This window comes from Electrona antarctica, assembly GCF_951216825.1.
Source record: "Electrona antarctica genome assembly, chromosome: 23".
In the NCBI taxonomy this organism is placed as follows: Eukaryota; Metazoa; Chordata; class Actinopteri; order Myctophiformes; family Myctophidae; genus Electrona; species Electrona antarctica.
Genome location: NC_136804.1, coordinates 28,067,284 through 28,092,349, shown reverse-complemented (window position 1 = coordinate 28,092,349; position 25,066 = coordinate 28,067,284). Strand labels below are relative to the sequence as shown.

Genomic DNA, 25,066 nt, shown 5'->3' with positions numbered 1-25,066 from the left:
TGAGTCATTGTATTTTTATTTAACTTTCAGAGGATGCAAAATTGCACTTACATTCTGTAAATGCTCTTCCTGCAATATATTTGTATTGTTATAATAAAAATGCAGATTTCAATTTGTTGCATAAAAACTATGTAGATACAGGTTTAGAATTAAGACAAAAAGTTTACTATGAACGATGATGTGAACTAGTTCAAATCTGTAGTTTGATTGAATCTATGTGAACTGAATGTTTTGAGCTAGTGAATTTTCACAACACTGCCAATAAATCAACTCATCTGTTGATTTTGACAGCAGATTTAGTTTAGTGACTTTCATTTAGTTTCACTCATGTTTAGGTCACCTGAAAAGTTTTAGTTTCTGTCTAGTTTTACTGTAGTTTAGTTGACTAAATCTACCGTTGATTTAAAATGTATATTGGTTGCATGCTGAATAGGCCTATAGTACATCTTGTAGATCTGCTATTTTCAGAGCACAACACCCGAGTGCAACCAAGCACAAAATGACTTGTCTTTTAGTTCTACTGGATCTCTTCTCCATGCACTAATACCTCCACAACGTTTTTGTCTAGTTTTTATTTGTTGACAAAATTGTCAATATATTTAGTCATAGTTTTAGTCATGATAGCTTAGTTTTTATTTAGTTTTCATCAGTGAAAAAAAGGCACTAAAAAGGTCATAGTCACAGATATAGTAGGCCTACAGGTGAGTTAATTATATTAAATCTGTACAAAATAGCCCTGACGTATACAAAAGGTATGTTCTCCAGTTTAATTTAAAGAGAGGAGAAGCAAGCACTCAGTTGAGTAGTTCACAGTAACAGAATAGTGGGTGCACGGTTCTGGTAGAAATAGTCTATAGAAAAGAAATACCAGCACTCACTCTTGATCCATGTAGGATTCTTAGTTTATTCAGAGTTCTCCCCCCAGCAGGAGCAACAACAAAACGTTTCGGCACGTAGGCCTTCCTCAGCGTGAAGCATTCCCACCGAGGAAGGCCGGAAGGCCTACGGGCCGAAACGTCCGTTTAATTATCCAGTTTAATTTAGCCTTCACATTCTACATACCAAAGAAATGTTACTGAAGTGGGCTATTTAATGTTCTGTCTTTAAATGTTTTTAATACTTTTTGTTTTCAGTGTTTCACACTTATTCTTTATTCTCAGTGTGTAGAAATGGCCTCTGCCCGCGGTCTCCTGTCTGAAGAGCAGTTCCTGTGTTCCATCTGTCTGAATGTGTTCACCGATCCAGTCACCACTCCATGTGGACACAACTACTGCAAGACCTGCCTCACACATTACTGGGATGCCAACAACCTGTGCGAGTGCCCCATTTGTAAGGAAGTGTTCAAAAAAACAGAGCCAAGGGTCAACATGTTCATACGTGAGATAGTTGCTCAGTTTAGAAAGCCTGCTCAAGTCGAAGTTAAAACAAACACAACCCGAGAGCCTGCAAAACCAGATGAAGTCTCCTGTGACATCTGTACCGAGACCAAGCTCAAGGCTCTGAAGTCCTGCCTGGTGTGTCTGGCCTCCTTCTGTGAAACTCACCTGGAGCCTCATCAGAGGGTCACAGGGTTAAAACGGCACAAACTAATCGACCCTGCGAAGAACCCGGAAGACTTTGTGTGCAAGGTACACGAGAGACCTCTGGATCTGTTCTGCAAGAGGTGCCTTGTTTGTATTTGTCAGTTGTGCATCGAGTCAGACTACGAGGCACATCAAGTTTTGTCTCTGAAAGAGGCATATGAAGGAAAGAAGGCTGAGCTGGGAAAGATGGAGGCTGAAGTTCAGCAGATGATCCAGGAGAGACAACTGAAGGTTCAGGAGATCCAACACTCAGCAGAGCTCAGCAAGAAAGACGCAGACAGAGAGATGGCAGACGGTGTGCAGGTGTTCACCACTCTGATCAGCTGCATTGAGAGAAGCCAGGCTGAGCTCATCGATGGGATTGAAGAGAAGCAGAAAACCACAGAGAAACAGGCTGAATGCTTCATTAAAGAGCTGCAACAAGAAATCACCGAGCTAAAGGAGAGAAGCTCTGAGCTGAAGCAGCTCTCACACACTGAAGACCACCTCCACCTGCTCCACAACGTCAAATCAATCAAAAACCTTCCACTCGCGATTGACTGGAAACATGTCAATGTCCACCAGTCTTCATATGTGGGGACTGTGAGGACGGCTGTGGCTCAGCTCATGACACTCAGTGAAGAGGTGGAGAAGAAGCTGGGTGATGCTGAGCTTAGGAGGGTCCAGCAATATGCAGTGGATGTAACTTTGGACCCTGACACAGCAAACTGCAAACTCATCCTGTCCGAGGATGGAAAACAAGTGCATTACGAAGACATAAAGAAAAATCTCCCATACAACAAAAAGAGATTCTCTTTTTGTGTCTGCGTCTTAGGAAAACAAAGCTTCTCCTCGGGACGATTTTACTTTGAGGTGCAGGTTAAAGGGAAGACTGGCTGGACCATAGGAGTGGCCAGAGAGTCCATCAACAGGAAGGGTCCAATCACAATGAGCGCTGATGATGGTTACTGGGCTGTGTGGTTGAGGAATGGAAATGAGTACGAGGCTCTGACCGTCCCTCCCGTCCTTCTCTCTGTTTCAGAGAAGCTCCAGAAAGTAGGAGTGTTTGTGGATTACGTGGGGCGTCTGGTCTCCTTTTATGATGTGGAGGCAAGAGTTCCGATCTACTCTTTCACTGGCTGCACCTTCAGTGATAAACTCTACCCATTTTTCTGTCCTCATCTGAATAAAGATGGCAAAAACGCTGCTCCGTTGATCATTGCTCCTGTCAATCTCACAGATAAATAATGGTAAATGGTTCATTAATATAGCGCCTTGGTGCTTTACATAGATTGTGCATTACATTCACCCATTCACACACACATTCATACACCGGAGGAAACCATGCAAGGCACCAACCTGCTCATCGGGAGCAATTAGGGGTTCAACGTCTTGCGCAAGGACACTTGGACACTACCTCTGGGGGAGCCCGGGACCGAACTGGTAACCTTCTGGTTCCCGATCGGCCACTCTACCCCTTAGCCACACTGCCGCCAGATTAGATTATTTTGTATTCTGCCATCGTCTGCTATTTCAGTACAGCCAAAGACTATAGTTCTCCATTCAAGGGAGCATTTCGATTAAAATATATTCCCTGGCTGTGTGACTATTAAACTCAACATTTTCAATTATTATTCTGCAGGAATGATGTCTAACAGGAATAACAACATTTTATTGTCAGTCTTGTACCTCAATGCAAATACTAGTTAATACAAATATATAAATGCCTGATTATGTTAATTGTCTTATGTAGCCGCATTTAGCAATACAGATGACTGAAAATGTGATTCTTGAAAAGAAATATGTGCACATTTTACTATTTTGTAGTGCAAAAATAAACCCTCAAGAATGATTCGTTTGTTTTTGTTATTGTTTCTTAGAATGTATTGTTACAAATCCAATTTATACAGTACATTTTTAGATCGTATACACACTTGTTACACCTGGGCCTCATCTGGTTATATTTGTTATATTCCAGAAAACACATGCAAGCCATGTGCGTTATAAATGTACTTGATTATAATATGGTCATGAAGACTCATGATTGACAGGGGGGGTGGGGGGTGGCTGGCTGGAGGGGGGGGATGGGGGGGGCATAATCATAAAGCGAGGAAAGACTTGTAAGTGAAATGGCAACTGCATTTTTTTATTGTGTTAGCGAATGTGCATACAAGGACATTAAAACGCAAATGCATCGTTAGCATAAAGTTTCCATCCTTTTGTGCTGCTGGAAAACCCAAACCATTACCGTCTATCATTAATAATAACAATAATAAAGTACAATACTAAGTACAATCACCAGAAGTCTCCCAGAAATAATGTCATTTGCAGTGTAAAAAAGGGACATTCACATCAAGCACCATAACCACACAGTATAAATACAGATTTTATAAATACCGCTTTTCACTGTCCTGTTAATCTTCTTCCTATGGGAATCCATGACTATGCAGTGGTGCACTGGTGCACTTATACTGTTAAATTTGATGTTGGCATTGAGGAGGTCAAATGAAGCTATAGATGACAACCAAAACAGGCAAGCTGCATGTGTTCACTACACATGCGTGCGTGATTTCATATTTTATCTCCTGCTTTGTAAGACTATCGCGCCCAGGGGGCCCGTTGGATGTGTAGCCTACGCAAGTCCAGGGTGTTTGGAGTATGGAGTTATTTTCAAATATGTCATAATGGACACTACTATTCTCTCAGGTTTTCCCTCGTGACATAAACTGTATCTTAGGGGGGAAAGAACGGCCCAGAGTGCTAGTGCGTTCATGCTCTGGCCTCCTGCTGGGGACCGCTGGTAGTGCATTCATGCTCTGGCCTCCTGCTGGGGACCACTGGTGGCTCTCTGTAACAGCTGCAGCATGATGGGATAGATGGGAGCAAACTCTTTCCCCTGGCGAGCTCTCACCGACTGGACATAGGCCTCCAGCGCTCCCCTGAGAGAGAGACAGAGAGAGAGAGAGACACACAGACAGACAGACAGAGACACAGAGAGAGAGAGAGAGAGAGAGAGACAGAGAGAGACACAGACAGACAGACAGAGACACAGAGAGAGAGAGAGAGAGATCAACAGACAGACAGACAGACAGACAGACATTCAGACAGACATTCAGACAGACAGACAGACAGACACAGAGAGAGAGATAATGAATGAATGAATGCATGAATGAATGAATGAATGGGGGTGTAACGATACATTTTAACAGCGATGCGATATGTATCACGACACATGGTTGACGATACGATACATGGACGATATTGGTTCATTATGGCGATCCGATACGATTCAACATTTTTCAGAATGGACACATATATTATAAATGTTTTAGTACAGAATGAGATCATACTCAACATTGGTTTATATCGGTTATCAGCCATAACAGCAATTAATCAAATCAAATATTGGACAGAACCACTGCGCTGGGCTACGTCCGCCTCGGGGCATATGCATATGCAATGTAGCGCCCCCGGGAAAAATAGAGAGAGAGAGAGAGAGAGAATCTGTATGACTATATTTAAACCACCAGGGGCTGCTCATTCACCACACTTAACTCTTAGCAAGATGCACATGCTCCAGATTTTACAGACTTCCTCAACTCAAATTTTCTAGGTCAGAGGCCCACTTTTAGCGACTCACCCATCTGACCACTTCAACACATTAAAGTTAAAGGTAGGGCAAGTGATTTTCTTTGGTTAAAATAAGTGTTAAAAAGCTCTGTGTTGTGACAGTACTCATTGCTATAAAGTGTTTGTTCAGTAATGGGGACACGGAGAGCCGTTACTGAACTAACACTCTATAGCAATGATTACTATCAGAATATCCTTTTAACAAAAAACCTTTAGTTTTAACCAAAACAATACCACTTACCCTACCTTTAAGCCATCAATAGTGTTCAGGCTTTGATCAATGGAACTAACAGTATCAAAAAAGAAAAAAGAAAAAAGAATATATATATATATCATGACATTTATTTTAAATGTTTATACGAATGTTATATTATTGTTAAAATCTTATCGTGTGGTCGTTTTTTAGGCGCCCCACATGCAATATCCCCACAGCCCACAGGTTGGGAAGCACTGATTACGACATGCGTATGATGATTGTTGGGAACCCCTTTTGGTGTTAGCATTATGTTATGCTTTAGCTATTGAAAAATAGCAGATCTACAAGCTCATAGCGCGCCACCGAGTGGCGCGCTACGAGCTTGTAGGTCTGCTATTTTTGAAAAATCGACTGACATAGAAACATAGCTTTTTCAGAAAACTGTCAGGATGTAGAAGACATTTTTATGAATCTGATCTCAGGTCAAAATGGGTTAAGAGCCAGTGGAAGGGTATTAGGGTAGCCCACCTGATGAGGGTCAGCCTGTCCTTCTCTGATGGATGGTCATCCATCCACTGGGAGTAGCGGGCGATAGACCACTCTGCCCTCTGTGTAGAAGACAGGCCAAACAGTTCAAATCCACTCACTCTCACTCACTCACTCATCCATGTTGATTACGTCAACTGAAATGAATGAACTATGAATGTTCGTCGGCTGCCTTCTATTCAATGACAAAAATGCTATCTAAGGGGGTAGCACTTACCCTACCCCCTTAGATAGCATTTCTGTAGACTTAGATATCATTTGATACAGACTTATAGCATGTTATGTAGACAGCACTATAATTGCATTGTATGTAGTCATAGCACATCATAGTACACATGTATAGCATAGTATAGCATATATATGTATAGTTTATATGTATAGTTTCATTATATAGGTATTCCACTGTTACGTTCTTAGCTTACGGTACGCATGTTTCATGATAAATGCTTTTTTATGTGATGTATTCCCATGCTTTTTGTTCTTGCTTAATGTAAATCGCTCTGGATTAAGAGCGTCTGCTAAATGCCTAAATTGTAAAAAAGCTAAATAAAAACTAAAGAACTAAGCTATGGTGACTAAAACCAAGACTACATTGATTGACAATTTCACCAACAAATAAAAACTAGACAAAAAAAGAAATGTCTCTGATATTTTGTTTCCAGTTCATTTTGGAATGAATTTTGGGGTCTTCAAAAAAAAGAAAGAAGGTCTCCGCTGCATCCGGAGGCAGTGAGGGACATACAGACTGAATCAATGTTGGCAGTAAATGAGTTAACACAATCAGTGCCGGGATTCCTTCAAAATAGAAGCTCTGGGGTGCCGCTTGTACTCTAAACCCCCCCCCCACCCACGCCCCTAGCTTACCCTGGTCTCGATTCTATTATATCGCTATTATATCGCTAGAAGCTCCAAAGCGTTCATATTTTGAACGAGAGGCATGTTGAAGTCAGAAATGAAGCGCTTAGTATATCCATCAGATCAAAACCACGGAGAACGCCCTGGATTAGCAGATACGAGGCATTCTTTCTGCAGCTAAGGCAACGGGAAGCTAATGGGAAGCTAATATGACCGTAGCGTGAAGTACGGTGGCAGAGAGTCCGACTGAAAAATAAAAAAAAATGAAAGAATTCAGAATATTCTCCCCTCGCCTGTGGCCACGTCGGATGGACGGAAACGGTTAATCAGCTGACTGGAAAGCTCTGAGCAACACAGTGGAGCAGGTGGTCACAGCTCAACGTGTGTCTGTGCAGGGAGGGGATGGATTTGGGTGTACAGTACATTTCATCTCATGTTGCTGTTACTGTCCAGCTGTGTGAGTAGAGCACCCGGTGAGGAGGCTACAGTCCACTACTGTCCAGCTGTGTGAGTAGAATACCTGGTGAGGAGGCTACAGTCCACTACTGTCCGGCTGTGTGAGTACCGAGTAGAGTACCTGGTGAGGAGGCTACAGTCCACTACTGTCCAGCTGTGTGAGTACTGAGTAGAATACCTGGTGAGGAGGCTACAGTCCACTACTGTCCAGCTGTGTGAGTACTGAGTAGAGTACCTGGTGAGGAGGCTACAGTCCACTACTGTCCAGCTGTGTGAGTACTGAGTAGAATACCTGGTGAGGAGGCTACAGTCCACTACTGTCCGGCTGTGTGAGTACTGAGTAGAGTACCTGGTGAGGAGGCTACAGTCCACTACTGTCCAGCTGTGTGAGTACTGAGTAGAATACCTGGTGAGGAGGCTACAGTCCACTACTGTCCAGCTGTGTGAGTAGAATACCTGGTGAGGAGGCTACAGTCCACTACTGTCCGGCTGTGTGAGTAGAATACCTGGTGAGGAGGCTACAGTCCACTACTGTCCAGCTGTGTGAGTAGAATACCTGGTGAGGAGGCTACAGTCCACTACTGTCCGGCTGTGTGAGTACTGAGTAGAATACCTGGTGAGGAGGCTACAGTCCACTACTGTCCAGCTGTGTGAGTAGAATACCTGGTGAGGAGGCTACAGTCCACTACTGTCCGGCTGTGTGAGTAGAATACCTGGTGAGGAGGCTACAGTCCACTACTGTCCAGCTGTGTGAGTAGAATACCTGGTGAGGAGACTACAGTCCACTACTGTCCAGCTGTGTGAGTAGAGTACCTGGTGAGGAGGCTACAGTCCACTACTGTCCAGCTGTGTGAGTAGAATACCTGGTGAGGAGGCTACAGTCCACTACTGTCCAGCTGTGTGAGTAGAATACCTGGTGAGGAGACTACAGTCCACTACTGTCCAGCTGTGTGAGTAGAATACCTGGTGAGGAGGCTACAGTCCACTACTGTCCAGCTGTGTGAGTAGAATACCTGGTGAGGAGGCTACAGTCCACTACTGTCCAGCTGTGTGAGTAGAATACCTGGTGAGGAGGCTACAGTCCACTACTGTCCAGCTGTGTGAGTACTGAGTAGAATACCTGGTGAGGAGACTACAGTCCACTACTGTCCAGCTGTGTGAGTACTGAGTAGAATACCTGGTGAGGAGGCTACAGTCCACTACTGTCCAGCTGTGTGAGTACTGAGTAGAATACCTGGTGAGGAGGCTACAGTCCACTACTGTCCAGCTGTGTGAGTAGAGTACCTGGTGAGGAGGCTACAGTCCACTACTGTCCAGCTGTGTGAGTACTGAGTAGAATACCTGGTGAGGAGACTTGAGCTCCGGAGGCGCTCTGGTGAAGAAGAAGTGCAGCAGAGTGCTGTAAGGGATCAGGTCTCCAACCAACGGGCTGCTGGCTATCAACTCACTGGTCTGAAACAGCAGGGGCCTGCCGCACGAGCGCGCACACACACACACGCACACACACACAGTGTTGATTTCGTCGCCTAAAACTATGACGGAAAATGTTCGTCGGCTAACTTTCTTCACTGAAGAAAAACTAAATAAACCCTAAGCTACGATGACTAAGCTAAATATATACTGACAATTTCGTCAACAAATGAAAACTAGACTAAATTGTTAGGGAGGGACCAGTGGAGAAGAGATCCAGTAGAACTAAAAGACAAGTAATTTGATGTCTCGTCGCAATCGGGTGTTGCGATCTGAAAATAGCAGCTCTACAAGCTCACAAGGCGTCGCAGCGTAAGCTTGTAGATCGGGTATTTTCAGCATGTAACAAGTGTAAAATCTGCCATTATGACGCCATCAAGGCCCACCAAATGACGCCTCCGTTTGACATAGTGCAGCTATTATTATAATTGTGCACACTATCTATATATAGGGTATCACACATTTCGATATATGTGATAAAATACACACCTGAAGGACCGTAACATACGGTAAGGTTTCCCCAGCTCAGACACTCGCCTGCACATTGGAGCCACTGCCAACTCCATCTAAGAATGCACACAAACGCAAATTACAAAAATATAAATTATACATACTACTGCTGCTGGTAGTAGTGCTATGCCTGAGCTATGAGAAAGAAACTGACACACTCAAGTAAAGTGAAAGTACCACAAAATCATAATTGACTTGACTGAATGTACTTCCACATGTGCGCACCGGAAGAGTGCAAAGTACATTTACTATAGCACTGTACTTGAGTACAATTTAGATTAGATTAGATTTTTTTTTACTTTATTGGAATGTTTCCAATTTTCTGTACTTTTACTTCTACTCTACATCTCAGATCCTTTTACTCACTAAATGTGTTTGAACACTTTAGTTACAGTACTAGTAGCTTTCTAGATTTGTATTACCGTATTACAAAATGACGTACATTACCCACTTCAGCTCACTATACTATACATTTCGTCCATTTGAAAATAGCGGCTCGTAGATCTGCTATTTTCAAAAGAATTGTATACATTTCAAGACTTGAAATACCAAAAGTATTTTTACTTTTGGTATTTTAAGTATATTTTGATGCCAATACTTTTGTACTTTTACAAAAGTACATTTTGAATTCCGTAGTATTTCTACATTGCAGTATTGTAGTACTTTCACATTTAGGACTGAGGTCGATTCTAAAAAACGCCTTCTAAATCCTGACCTAAGTTTTCTGGAAAAACTATACTGTACATAGCAACAAAAAACCCCAAAATAGGTTCCCATCCAGAAAGGGTAAAAAATAAAAAAGTAATTGTTCCACCATTGTGGCCGGCTCACCTGTGCAAAGTCGGCGGCCAGCCTCATCTTGCCTCCCTCGCCGAGCGGGCGCAGCAGGCTGGCGTGGCGCAGGAACAGCAGGACGGCGCGCCGCGCAATGGCCTCCGTGCTGTCGTAGATGAAGTCCACGCACTGGAAGTGGCAGAAGTAGTCGGCCATCACCCTGGCGATGAAGCCCTGGAGCTCCTTCATGTACAGGGAGACGGGCACGTCGGGCTTATCGGGGCTGCTCAGGGCGCTGCAGGACACACACACACGCATGGCCCAGTTTACAATTTATTACTCTTCATATGACCACCGCGCCATTGGCGTGCACAGATAGACACTAGGGGGTGCTAGACCCCCTGCCCTTTTGGCAATGTGCCCTTGGGGGAAAAAAATAAATGTTTTTTTTCTTTTTGTACAGTGTACACTGTACAGTATGTGGACCATGGTGACATTGATCAATTCTTGATAATAAAAAAAAAGCTTCTAATATATTATTTAGGCCCCAAAATCTATAAATCTCACACTATTAAGGCAACCAGCCGGTTCCACGCGCTGCACAAGGTGCCCTTTTTTCAGTTGAGCACCTGCCCCTCTAAACGTCTGTGCACGCCACTGCACCGCGCTGACTTTAGGTGCGTTACCCGTTCAAAACATATCATATTTATCAAATAAATAACGGTAGTGGTTTTGGTGTGTGCGACCCACTACAGTTTACAATTTAGGCATTTAGCAGACGCTCTTACTCCAGAGCGATTTACAGTACAAGATAATGCATTTGATGAATTCTAACGGTAGAATATCCAAAGAAAATCAATAAAAAAACACACAGACAAAGGGAGAGGAAATGATCGCTCCTCCCTTAGTCAAGTGACTACCCCGACCTCTTTATGAACCCCTTCTTTTTTCTTCCAACCTGTACACATATTTTTTATTATTTTTTTGTGATGATTTGAATTTTGTTGTTATTTTTCCATGTCATGATAATAAATTGAATACCCAGGACCTGAATGGAAACAAGACCGCAAGGACATTTTTCAGTGATTTCCTTTTGGACCAAGTGTTTGACTATACTCTGTACCATTTACATTTCTGACAAATAAAGTATTCAATCAATATTCAATACGCACACGCACGCATCGCGACACGCTCCATATATTGTCGTCTCCATATATGACGGTCAAGACACTGACTTCTCAACAGGCCCGAAAATTAAGGCCTGGCCCTACCTGGGCCCTCAGCAAACCCTGCAGTACACTCGAGACACTGCCCCCGCTGCCACCTTTAGATCTCCATATATGGAGCTGACCTGTTCTGACATTCCATATGTTGATCTGACCTCATCAAACCCTGTACACTGAAGACACGCTCCATATATGGCCAGTACAGAATTCATTCCATATGTTGATCTGATCCCCCATGCCAAAGTGCCAGCACTCGCCCAGCAGTCTGCTGAGTCCATATATGGAGGAGGCGATGCTTCCGGTACCCGTGATCTGTATCCTGAAAGATCTGTTGTTGAGTTTCCCAAGTCTGTGCATCTACTATTGTTTGTGTTCAAGAATTTCTCGTTAAATGTGAACGGAAATAAAGCTGTTAAATGTTTGTGTGTGTGTGTGTGTGCGAGCGTGCATGTGGCGGTAAATCCTGACCCAGAGAAGTCCTCCTGGTGCAAGGTGATGATGATGGCTTCTATGGAGTCGCTGACGGACTGCAGTAGAGGCTGCACCGCACTGCTCATCAGGGACTGCACCCCCTACACACACACACACACACACACACACACACACACACACACACACACACACACACACACACACACACACACACACACACACACACACACACACACACACACACACACACACACACACACACACACACACACACACTTAAAAGAACAGTGTATGGCATTGAGGTTCTGTAGTACAGTACAGGACATTACCTTCTGGCGCCTCTTTTCCAAAGGCCCTGGGCGCCGAGATCGCCTTTGGACGCCAATTTTAATATTAATTGATTACGACGATCAAGCGTGTCATGTATGCGTTCATAACACTCCGGTAGCGGTCCGTTGAAAAAACAAAACAAAAAAAATGGAAATGGAAAATCAGCTGATCTTATGCTGGCTATGGGGGACGCAGATTTTAGAACGGAAATATCTCAGATTCTTCTTTTTAGACCGGCTCATTTCTCTAAGTCTAAACGATATGATCCTAGCTTACAAAAAGTATTTTTTGGGTGGATTAAATGACGGGACATGTTACACATGTTATTCCTGACACGCAGTTTCCGGCCAAATCGGCTTTCAATTTAAGAGTCTCGCCCATAGAGCTATATGGATGGCGCTCTGAGCCACCACTAGATGGGGCTGTTGGCAGTGGTTAATAATAATCTGAGTATTTATTCCACCGCTGCCAATACCTACATCCAGAAAAGGGATTACTAAAGTCTTCTGCGGCCCAACCCCAAATCCCAGGCAGTCACACAACCAAACTGGAAAAAGTGCCCCTCGGGGCACAGGTCTCCAGCAGGGCAGGTCAGGTTGTGGCCTCCTGGTGGCGCTATAATAGGCCAATGTGAAAAGGGGGACATTTCTTCTTACGCCTTGGATGGCAATTGGATTTTTTGAGGCATTTTGTTCCAAAAATGTTTTGCAAAAATCCACATGTTGGTGGCGCTATAACAGGCCAATGTGAAAAGGGTGGGATATATTCCTCAGCCTAGTAGGAAATTCCGTGAAAGATTTCACGTAAATTGCACGCTCCGTTCATGATTTGAGGCTTTTTGTTCAAAATGGGCCAATCCTGCAAACTTTGAAAGCCAATGTTAGCCAATTAGGATGGATGGTAAGTAACGATTCAGGATTTTTGGAGGAGTAATATAAAAAAATGTTTTTCAAAAGTCGGCCTTCTGGTGGCGCTATAACAGGCCGTTCTAGAAAATTTGGGGCAGAGGTTTATCGTTGGCATCCAGGGAGTGTGTGTGCAAAATTTGGCATCGACGGACGGATGGACGCACACACGCTAGGGCATTCACTTCTAGTCATTTTTACTAGTTGCCAATTTGCCTAGTTTACTAGTCGACAAGTCGACTAGTTGTTTAACTACCTATTATGTAAAAAATTAAATAAATTAAAAAAATAAACTTTTTTTTTTTTGAAATAAATATTTGTACATTGAAAAACTGTGTACAACTGTGTGACTATAACTATAATCTACCTGATCTTGAGGCCTACAAAATCGGGTTTTTTTTCTTATCAACTAGTCCCAACAAGGTCGACTAGTGGATTTACTAGTCGACTAGTAAACTAGTCGACTAGTTGCTTAATGCACTAACGCACGCACACACGGACGGAGTGCAAAACATACTCTCTCCCCATGCCTTCGGCCTGGTGGAGACAATTAAAAGAGCACTTGACCCATTTTCAATCTTATCTTCATATAATTGGGCCTCATTGATGTTCATTATAAGATGGCATCATTTCGGTCTACTATATGGACATGGGGATTCAAAGCTACAAGAAACTGCAGCCTTTCTCTTGCTGGAAAGTTAGCATGCTGAAATAGAAGCCGTTGTTCTACATTGCATTCATCAAAAAAATGAAACAAATACGTTTTAAATCTCGTTTTGAAAAGACCAAATCTGCCTACCGACGACATCACTGGTAGCCTCGGAGACCGCAGGTGTTTCGTTTTCACAGGAAAAAGAAAAAAACTACAGTGCAGACTAGGGGGGGCGTCGCTTCAAATTTGGTGACGTCAGTGTTCCCCGCTGTATTCTACCGGAGAGAGGAAAGGGGCGGGTGCTCAGATCAGTGAACCAATAGGACTTACTGGCTGATCCAGCCGGCACCCGCCCCTCTACAGCAGAAATAACTCTGGCTGGGCCAGGCTACTGGTAGACAGGTTTCTGAACCCTCCTGTGAGAGAGATTGAAATGGTGTGCCTTTTTTATAATGAGCATTAGTGAGGACCAATTATAGATAGGTTGGACACTACAGAGTAGCTCCCCCCCCCCCCCCCCCCCAACAACTATACTATGCCAGGTCATCACGGTTGCCACAGCAACTCGACGGGTGGCTATTTCAGGGAGCGCCGGTTGGCCGACAGAATGGCATTTGACTAAGTGCATTGCCTTGAGTTCTGTACATAAACCCTATAGGGCCTATATGGTTGAGTGGGGTGAGAAATCTTGTTCGAAGGTAGGCAGGTTTTTGAACTGTCCACAGCCCTGGTGCCATTTTATTTTAAGTATAGTATAGTATTATTATTATTATTTGTATAGGCCCTTTCAAGAACAATGTCACAAAGTGCTTGCCCGAAGAATCCACAACACAAACTATAACAATAACAGGAAACAAAACATGCGTGAAATGCATTCAAAGTAAGAGGGCTGGGGGTTTATATTAACAGGAGTTTTATAATAAGGGTGAGTTTTCAGAAGGGATTTAAAACAGGGATAGGGTATTTTAAACACATTCCCTGTTTTAACAGACATGGGTACTATGGGTGGGATCGCGAGGCCAGTGTAATGCGCGAAAAACGCAGAAGAAGAGACCACTTCCGCCCGACCCATTCTAGGCTGTGTATCAACGCGCAATGGATTAACTTTATTAGCGCGATCAAAGATTAGGGTTTTATAACGTCCCCAAGATCGCAGTTTGTCTCATTTTGAGGAGAAAAAGGACTATTAACACATTTTGTGCCCAAGACGTCTGTGGACGTCTTTGGTATTACCGCACAGGCAGAGCCCAAGACGTCTGTGGACGTCTCTGAAAAAATATATATATATCAAAACAATGATTTTTTTTTTTTTTTATACGTGGTGCCAAAGTTTGTGTTTTCGCCATTGAGAATGCATTTGGCGTTTAAATTAAATAACTCAGAAACTATAAAACATTTCAAAGTAAAAAGTTCCAGCATGTGTCTCCACAGTCAGCTGAATTATAAAAAATGTGAATGGATTTTTTAGGTGAAAGTGATTTTTGGGCAGTTTTGCGTGGGCTCTCAAAGTGTTAAGCTTGATGGATACATTTAATTGGTCTTTGTGAATGGAGTTTCATGTGCCCCCATCCCAATTGTTTTTTTCCCATTTATCTGTGCCCAGTCTGTGAAAAACATGTTATTTGGCCTTGTGTCGTATCCACGCCCGAGTCATTCTGTCTCATAGAATTGCTTTCTCTCTTCATGACTCAGAGTTGTGGACTACATTTACTTAGAACTACATCTCCCACATTCCCGTTTCCTGGATTTGCCGGAAGTGACATATTTTCTAGTATTGATACGTACCACTGTATAGCCTTTCTCAATCTTGATTAAATGTGCTATATTAACCGTGTCCATTTTGTGACACGGAGAGAGATTTTCCTGTAACTTGGTGTATGTGAATTCATCCTGCTCTCCAACAAAAAAAACGACATGGCTGAAACACTGAACCTTGCTGACTGGACATTCCCTTTCTTTCATGGACTATTTTCATCTTAAAGGTATGGGGCGGCTGTGGCTCAGGAGGTAGAGCAAGTCGTCCAATGATCCATGGGTCGGCGGTTCGAATCCCGGCTCCTCCTGTCTACATGTCGAAGTGTCCTTGGGCAAGACACTGAACCCCAAATTGCTCCCGATGTGCTGGTTGGTATCTTGCATGGCTTCCGCTGCAATCGGTGTATGAATGTGTGTGTGAATGGGTGAATGTAATGCACAATCTATGTAAAGCGCCTTGGATAAAAGCGCTATATAAATGCACCATTTACCATTTAAAGGTATATTCAGTGATTTTACTTAATTAAAATATCACTTATTTTTTATTTGGATAATCCTCCCTACTATAGAGTGTGCTGACCATATAAGGAGTTCCTCCCTGTCCCCAGTGAGCCCCTGGGGTCAAAAAACCCTAGTTTCAGTTTTGGTGGCGGGTGGCAAAGCCTTCATCCAATCAGGATGAGAGGGGCCTTCCTCCAATCATGATCGACTGGGGGCGGGCCTTGGTGCACATGCTGTTGGCCTGTTGCACTTCAACCCACTGTAGAGCGTGCATGTGCACATTTTGTTACCGGGGCGGACTGGGTGGTTTTCCAAATCACCCAAATCACTGAATGCTCCTTTAAGGTATTATTAATTATATTGAACCTTCTCCTAAAATGTATTCCTGTTAAAGCTAATTCTTAACTTAATAATTTAAAGGTTTTATACCGATTTTGGGAAAATTACATGGTCAAATGGCTCCATGTCTGGGTTTTTAATGAGACTGGGTACTTTTTGTACTCTGATTACTTTCAGTGGTATTTTTACATTTTGGTTTTCCTGCATGGCTGGTTTTCCTTCTATCTGAGTTATCGAAGTTAATATACAGTCCTTTCTAATTAGCATAATGAATTAGTATATAATTATTTACTTAACCCATTTTGGGCGGGAACCCCTTTTGGTGTTTTAAACATTATATATTAATTTATAATTTAGCTATTGAAAAATAGCAGATCTACAAGCTCATAGCGCGCCACCGAGTGGTGCGCTACGAGCTTGTAGGTCTGCTATATTTAAAAAATCGTGAAAATGTGGCGCAAATTTGGAATATATATTTTTTTCCAGTTTTTAACTCAACTTTGATTCTGGGGGGTCCCTGGAACAACATATTTTTTCAGATGGGGGTCGTGGCCTATTACATATAATTTTTGGGGTCCTTGACATGAAATATTGAGCACCACTGACATAGAAACATAGGTATTTCAGAAAACGATGTCATGATTTAGAAGACATATTTTTTTAAATGTTGACGTCAGGCCTAAGTGGGTTAACAAAGCTGTAGATGCATAACATACGACCAGGAGTATCTGTACTTACTTTGACTCAAATAGTGCAGTTAAGTAATGTGTCCAGCACTGACTGTGTTACAGGTGTATAATGAGCTGTGGGAGGAGGGCTGGGGGGGATGCTGCATTACGTATATGTACGTCAGTAACGTGCGCGTCTGATTCTGGCACAACTTAACCCATTTAGGCCTGACCTCAAAATTAAAAAAAATCTTCTAAATCCTCCAGTTTTCTGAAATAAATATTTTCACGATTTTAAAAAAATAGCAGACCTACAAGTTCATAGCGCGCCACTCGGTGGCGCGCTATGAGCTTGTAGATCTGCTATTTTTCAATAGCTAAATTATAACATAATGTATGTAACCACCAAAAGGGGTTCCCGCTCAAAATGGGTTAAGTTAAAAGCATAAATTAGGTTTGTGCGCGTGCATGTGCTTGTGTGTGTGTGATGGGCACATTAGTACGTACGCTGGATAAGCACAGCCCCCGACATTCTGATCCTCTTATCGGCTGTTCCATCCGGGACAATCAATGCAAACTCAATATGCCTGACGAAAGTCTGTGTGTGTGTGTGTGTGTGTGTGTGTGGCTTGGGTTGTAGGGGGATAGTCTAACTGTGCTATTTATATTTCCTATTTATGTACGTCTCTCTGTGTGTGTGCGTGTGTGTGTATGGGACAGTGTGTGGATGCTTGAAGTGAGCGAACAAGCATGTGTGTGTGTGTGTGTGTGTGTGTGTGATGCATCAATTAAGTCCCTGCCAGAAGCAGATAACCTGATCTTTGGTACAATCTCCTCCGTAAGCTCTTTGGACACAAAGTAAAAAAAAAAAAAAAAAAAAAAAAGTATATATATATATATATATATATATATATATTATGTTACGTGCCACGTAGTGTAGTTCGTGTAGGGTTGCTCTGTATTCCTCCCATGTCTCTCCTTCCCCCCAGAGCAAACCTTATGTTTTGATGTAATGTTTTACTAATTACTAGATAGTTAGTTAGTCTGTCTTTTGTTTCCCTAGCTGCTTCTTTTGTTATTTTGGCAACACCCGTGTCCCCTGGTAGTGGCTTAATTGTTTTTGCTTTATTGTATACCTCAAATCAAGAGTAAAAAAGCACATCACCTTTGGTGACTCTAAACCTGTGTTGACTCCGTTTATTTGCACCTCCAATGCTTGATATCCCTTTTTCTTACATTGTTGTGAAACCCTAGCCTCTAGACATGTCATAAGACTATTTTGTCTGGAAAGTCTGTGTGTGTGTGCGCGTTCAAGCATGCGGGTGAACTTACAATGACATTTTGAAGTGAGAGCTTCCTTGTGAAGTGACAAAAGGCTCCGGAGCACATTCACAACCCACTAACACAGTGCGAGGCCATTAAGCCAGCATTAAGAAGAAAGCGCTGCCTGTTGTCCTTGGCTGTCATGTTTTTGTTTTTGTTTTAAAATCTATTTTGGCTTTTTCTGCCTTTTATTGATAGGATGAAAGTAGGCTGACAGGAAATGGGGAGAGAGATGGGGGGGGAAGACACGCGGCAAAGGCCGTCGGGATCGGGAGTCGAACCCGCGGCACGCCGTCAGGCTGGCTCAGCCATAGATATTTAAAAAATAGATGCCTCGTTGGCTGCTGCAGAATTTACACTGGTATGCCGGAAGAGTGGGCGGCACACTACGTCACGCTGCCACTACAAGTGACTACTGGCCAATCACAGCGCATCTTTTCCGGGACTTAATCAGACCCGAACATGCGAACATGCGCACACTCATGCTTCCGCGGGGCTTCGCAAGGAATCTCGGGAATTTTTTGCCCTCCCTTGAGCACATACGCTCCAGAGCCGAAAGGGGCGTCTACCTGTCTATGGGCTCAGCAGCCTAGGTGCCCAGACAGTTGAGCTAACCGTCCGGGCCAAATTCTTGGCTGTCATGTTAAAGGCACGTATGTGTAGTCGTGTACGTGTACTAATATGTAGGGTGTTCGTTTTACCTCCAGAGAGCCAGAGAGGGCCTGTTCAGCAGCCGGCGGACACGATCCCAGCCCTGAGATGACCTAGAAGTAAAAGAAAAAACCACACACACCCACACACAGGTCAAATGGTTAACGGGAGGCGGCAAAGCGAGACTCACACGCGACTCCGTTTGTTTAACCACTTTAAAACCTCTATTCTTAGTAAAAGAAAGAACCGAGTTGCAGCTGTATACTTGGACTGCGATTTTCCCTGTACGCAAAATTCCTCACAGTTGCTCACAGTTGAGCTTGTACGTCGGAATTTTTTGGGCTAATGGTCAAAGTGGTTAATTTGACAGGGTGCGACGTTTCATCTATGCCTCTGGGCTCCGACCGAATTAATCCTTGCTTCGCTTCCAGAACAGTACAAATTTGGTTACCTTGTGCTTAAATATTTAACGTGGGAGTAATCTGTTTTTACGACGCTGTTAATCACCCAAGCCGCTGCGCTGGGACACAGCATGCATCTTTAATGGGGGGGAGGTTGAGGGAACACATGTGTACGATAGAGCTCTTTCTCCATCTAGCTTTAAACACTATTTATACTAACACAGTGAGTTTGGAGATTGAACATAGGTGGAGCATAAATTTGTCGTTACTAGATTGATTGCACCTGCCGCCTTGTGCTGAAAGACTGCTAGAGATCGCTAAACATTTTTGCCTAATCTGCAGCTTGTTAACAAGAGAAATGACACAGAGGAAACAGTGAACACAGGCCGTTTAAAGAGGAATATGAACAGCAAACGATGTGTTTATCCTACCTGGTCTCATCAATAAAAAGACGCTGTGAAGCGGAGCTTATGATTATGACCATGATTATGACCAGCACGTGTGACCAGCACATGATTATGACCAGTTGTTCTGCATAAAAATCTGCATTCATAACAAGTGTTACAAGTGCATTATAATGCATTACAAATGTGATTATAATGCATTATAGACCGGAAGTGTTGCCAATTTCGTTATTGTTGACCCTTTCAGCTGGCAACGACATGCCCAAAACTGGTTGAAAGTGGCTTATTCTCACACCCTCATTTCTACTACCAGCAGCGCCCCCCCTCCCCACAACACACACAGTCACAGTCACAGTCACAGTCACACACACACACACACACACACACACACACACACACACACACACACACACACACACACACACACACACACACACACACACACACACACACACACACACACACACACACACACACACACACACACACACACACACACACACACACACACACCTCGACCGGCTTCCTGCAATCACTATCCTGCAGAGCATTGGCATTGATTGACGCTGTGTTAATTGTGGAATGAATGGAGTGTGTGTGGGTGTGTCAAAAAGACAGATGGAACCAGCGTGTGCGCGCATGTGTGTGTCTGTGTGTGTGACCATGTGACTGCTGTGCGTGAATAATTCAGAAGTCTCATTCCACACACAGATGCAGTTCTGATCAGCAACATGTTATGAAACGGAAGTAGCCTTGTATTAAGACTCTCGTACATGTATTTGATCGATTTTGACATTTACGAGAGTCTTAGTGTGCCCAGTGTCCCCAGTGTGCCCTGGACTGTCAACAGTAAAGCCCTTATTTCTCCGAACATGTACAAATGCAAAATACCCGCTTGCCCCAAATAATAACTTATGATCCTGAGTCTTTGTGCAATGTATTAGTCCGTATTTTTCAATAAAGAAGTGTTTTAATACCATCTGTGGCCAAACGCCTTTTTTTCAGTTAACTCCTACAGCCGTTGAGGGGTTCGAAGTGGACCCTTACAGGTCCACTTGGGTCCACTTGGACCAAGTGGAAACATGTACGCTCTCAGAGTGATGGGTGTCCTTTTGAGAAGGACTGCCCTGCAGTAGCTCACCTTGGAGACGGCCTGCTGCAGACGGTACAGAGAGTTGACCACTGCAACGTTTCTCCTCTGGCCATCAGTTAGTGGACCAATGACCTGACTGGCATCACCCTGGGTACTCAACTACGCACACGCACACGCACAAGCGCACATGCACGCACACAGAGGGAGAAAGAGTAGAGGGGGACAGATATATAGACAAACATTATCACAGTTCTACCATATAGGAACGTAAGGCAGACCAAGTCTCAACTAAGGGTACTTACAAACTGATTCATCGAAGCACAAAGCACAAGCACAAAGAAAAATAAACATAATTATAGTCTAGAGTCTAGACTATAATTATGTTTATTTTTCTTTGTGCTTGTTACGAATTTTTCTCCCCAATCAAGTCATTTAGCAAATTAATTAATCCCCCACACACATTACTGTGCGTCGTCACTCACTTCTGTTGTGTCATACCGGCTCACCTGCCAGTATTCCCCACCGGGAAGGCCGTAGAGCCTCCTCCCGCCCTGCACTCCCTGCTGACACCCCCACGTGTCTTCTTCTTCTTATTTTGGCTACTTTCCATCGGGGTCGCCACATCGGTTCATGTTTCCACCTGCTTCTGTTCTCTGAGTCTTCCTCCGTCACTCCAGTCATCCATAAACCTTGGCCTTCCTCTTCTCCTCTTGCCTGGTCTTCAGCATTTTTTCCCAATGTACCCCTCATCAACCTCCTCTGCACAAAACATCTCAACCTCACCTCTCTTGTTTTATCCCCAAACCTTCTAACCTGGGCTGATCCTCTAAGTTAGGGCTGTCACGATTAGAAATGTATGTTGATGATTTATTGTGATTAATGATTTACTTGTGTTTTTGGCATTGGAACATATGAATGAAAAATACAGATTCTGTTTGCCTGATAATCAAAACAAATGACAAAAATTAAATAAAGAGCGGAAATAGCTGGTCTACAACGCATCACAAAGACGCATTGTAAGCTTGCTATTTCAGCTTTTTATTAATTATGAAAATTTTTCAACTTGGAAACGATGACGACGGTTATGACAAAGAATAAGTGTGATTATCTCTCACATAACTGCGACTAGACCATTATGTAATAATGGTGACCGGCCTACTCCAAGCCTAGCCTGGCTAATAAGCCAGACTCAAATCACACTGTCGTGTGGTATTTGAGTCTGGAGATGCTGTGTATGGATCTTGTTTCCCGGGGGGCGGGTTCAAACATTTTCTCTTTGACGCAATTGGTCAGAGCTACTGTCAGTCAAAGGTCTCAAGCATTGAACGTCACTGTACCAAAGCCTGCCCATATTGCATACAGTGTCCCGATTGGCCACACCAGTTCTCTGGTGTAGGAAATGGGCGTACAATTGAGCCTCTCCAGACCGTAATCCGCCGGCAGGCAATTTTTTTTGCCAACGGCTGATTCGGTCTGGCTTATTAGCCAGGCTACTCCAAGCTAGTAGCAACGTCATTTCTGATCCCGTCAATCCTTGTCACTCCTAAAGAGAATAGCAGCTTCAGTGGTGGAAAAAGTACTCCAATTGTTTTACTTAAGTAAAAGTACCAATACTGCAATTTAGAACTACTTCGTTACAAGTAAAAGTACGGACTGGAAAATGTACTTGAGTAAAAGTACAAAAGTATCGGCATGAAAATGTACTTAAAGTACTAAAAGTAAAAGTACTCATTGTGCAGAATGTGCCATTTCACAAGTTCACATATACAATGTATATATATATATATACACAATATACAATAAACAATGCGTCGCCTTGTGAGCTTGTAGATCGGCTATTTTCAAATGGCCGAAATGTATAGGGTTGAAGTGGTTAATGTATGTTTTCTAATCAAAATTAAAATCCCCAAAGTAACTAGTAACTAAAGTTTTCAAATAATTGTAGTGGAGTAAAAGTAAAAATTTTGGCTCCGAGATGTAGTGGAGTAGAAGTAAAAGTATTGAAAATTGGAAATACTGAAGTAAAGTACAAATACCTAAAAATTGTACTTAAGTACAGTACTTAAGTAAAAATACTTAGTTACTTTCCACCACTGCTTCCTCCATGCTGCCAGCTCCGGCTCTGCCTCCCGTCTGTTTGTCAGTCGTTCCCGAGCCGCGCAGCGTGGCTGGTCACACGCGCCGTCCTACACATCTTCACTCTCTGGTACCCTTCTGTCACAAATCACTCCCGACACTTCCCTCCATCCGTTCCACCCTGCCTGCACTCTCTCCCACGCTCCCCTTCAGAAGGAGGAGTACACCGTAGGAGTATGTGTAGTGACAAATATCACCCTCCTCGCCCGGCTCCCCCCCCCCCCCCCCCCCGAACACGGGCCAATTGTTCCTATAGATGCTCGACAAACAAACCGCGATGAAAACGAACCCCCTCAGACTCCGAGGTGGTGGGCAACACACACGCACACACACACACACACACGCACACTATATACACACCAGCTGTTCAGACTTGACACAGAAGAGTTGGACGGTCTTAGCAGCGTTCTTGGCGACAGCCAGAGTGAGGTGGGGATCTATCGACGCCACATTCAGCTCACTGGAAGGCAAACATAGTACCGTTTATTAATATAACGCAGCTTCTCGCCACGTTGTGAGCTTGTAGATCGGCTATTTTCACTACTTCTTACACACGTTTTTTTATAGTGATGGGAGATTCATCGGTATCGGTCGATATTGGCCTTAAAACAATGAATCGGTAATCGCAAATCGGTATCGGTAAATAATATATCGGATTCAGCAGATATTTAATTTTATTATAATTATGTTGAAAAATGAATTTAAAAAAGCCTGAAAAAGCTTTTTGTGATGATGAGGATGATGTGGTGCAAATTATATCAGTGTTTTCTGGGGAAGCTTTCGAAAGAGTCAATAGTTGGAACATTTAAAAAAAATACTACATTCAAGCTGTTTATGTTGGGAATATGAGCCAACATTTCAATAACGGTGCATCCCTAGTTTTGGAATAAAGATAATAAAATGGCCAAAATAATTATATTTCTTAAATACAGAATGAGACATCGGTTATATCGGTTATCGGCCATAATGGCAATTCATTATAATATATAATATATAAATGATATACAAATTGTCTCATTAGCACATCCCTAGTTTTTTTATTTATTCATGGAAATGATTTGAATACATTTATTTTATTTATGAAATACTTCTTTTTTAGTGGATGACACCAAAAAGGGGACATTTACTCGCGATGCCAAAAAATTGGTCCGCGACCCAAACATGGGTCCCAACCCACTGTTTGTGAAACAGTGATTTAGGATTCAGGGTCCTTAATGATTCCCTCTTAACCGTCCCGATCCCTCAACAATTCCCTTTAATGATTCGCATAGAGCAGTGGTTATCAAACATTGTTTGCTTCAGTTTTCCTGATTTCTGGATCAAGGTATCCTCTTTACCCGACTACATGTCGATTAGAAAGAGATCTAGCATATATCGTTGCTGTTTCTCTCTCTTTTTTTCCCTCTTTTTGTAAATTAATGCCCCACTTTGCCATACTGCAGTGTCATACAAAAGTAGCAAAAATAGCAGATAGCCAGGGGGAGGCAGTTTAGAGACCAGGATTACTGCATGTTTTTTGTGAGGGTACCTACCCTAGGGGACACGGGGAGAACATGCAAACTCCACACAGAAAGGCCCTTTCGCCAACCCGCCTCGGGTATGGGCACTGATGCCGCGGAGGAGGAAGCACGCCGCCAGCACCCACAGCGTCCCGAGCGGGAATCGAACCCAGGACCTTCTAGCTGTGAGGCGACAGCACTACCAACTGTGCCACCGTGCCCCCATTGTATGTCAGTCTTACTGTAGAAACTCTTTCTCTCTGTCCGCTGCATGTGCGCTATGCTGCGCTGCGGAGGAAAACATCTTTCAAACTGAAGTTCTGTTTAACGTGTGGGCTGACCTAGGATCAGTTTAGTGTTTAGTGTTGCCTTGATGTGAATGAAAACACAGGCGTTTAATTCTCGACAACAGTAGGCTACTGCAAAGCTCAACACAAATTAATATAAGAAGGTTAAAGCAACCATGGCAACTGTCTCATGCGTATCCCCACACGTGGATAAAGAAGAGAGCAAAGTAGGAGCTGTTATAACTAAGTACATTGAGTGTGGCGCCTTGCCTTGCTAATATTCCACTCAGCCAAGACCGGTACATGCATCTGCTAAAACAAATGAGCCGTTTGGTTAATTTTAAATGCACGCACGCTGAGGAGACGAGTCTCTCTCTAGCCCTCTCTGCTGCAGCCTTCTTGCCTAATGTAAGTCGCTCTGGATTAAGAGTGTCTGCTAAATGCCTAAATTGTAAATTGTAGGGA

The 25,066-nt window shown here is 43.3% G+C and overlaps 2 protein-coding genes across 4 annotated transcripts in view; one reads left to right on the top strand and one right to left on the bottom strand.

Annotated features, from left to right (window-relative positions):
- Positions 1–1,169: 1,169 nt before the first annotated feature.
- LOC306916739 (E3 ubiquitin-protein ligase TRIM39-like) lies at positions 1,170–2,810 on the top strand (the record flags this gene model as incomplete). Its single annotated transcript, XM_079494756.1, has 1 exon — positions 1,170–2,810. One exon carries the CDS (start codon positions 1,170–1,172, stop codon positions 2,808–2,810), a length of 1,641 nt encoding a protein of 546 aa, XP_079350882.1.
- Positions 2,811–3,298: 488 nt separating this feature from the next.
- cog5 (component of oligomeric golgi complex 5) overlaps positions 3,299–25,066 on the bottom strand; it is a 119,675-nt gene continuing 97,907 nt past the window's right edge. For 2 of the 3 annotated variants that reach the window (XM_079494829.1, XM_079494831.1), the window contains exons 14-22: positions 23,176–23,275; positions 20,728–20,838; positions 18,832–18,894; positions 11,694–11,797; positions 10,057–10,294; positions 9,205–9,281; positions 8,587–8,713; positions 5,917–5,996; positions 3,299–4,501 (exon numbers count right to left, since the gene is read on the bottom strand). In XM_079494829.1, the coding sequence (XP_079350955.1) occupies positions 4,372–4,501; positions 5,917–5,996; positions 8,587–8,713; positions 9,205–9,281; positions 10,057–10,294; positions 11,694–11,797; positions 18,832–18,894; positions 20,728–20,838; positions 23,176–23,275 (1,030 nt within the window). In that variant the 3' untranslated portion in view covers positions 3,299–4,371. The remainder of the gene's footprint in view (positions 4,502–5,916; positions 5,997–8,586; positions 8,714–9,204; positions 9,282–10,056; positions 10,295–11,693; positions 11,798–18,831; positions 18,895–20,727; positions 20,839–23,175; positions 23,276–25,066) is intronic. The other variant, XM_079494830.1, reaches the window with a different exon arrangement.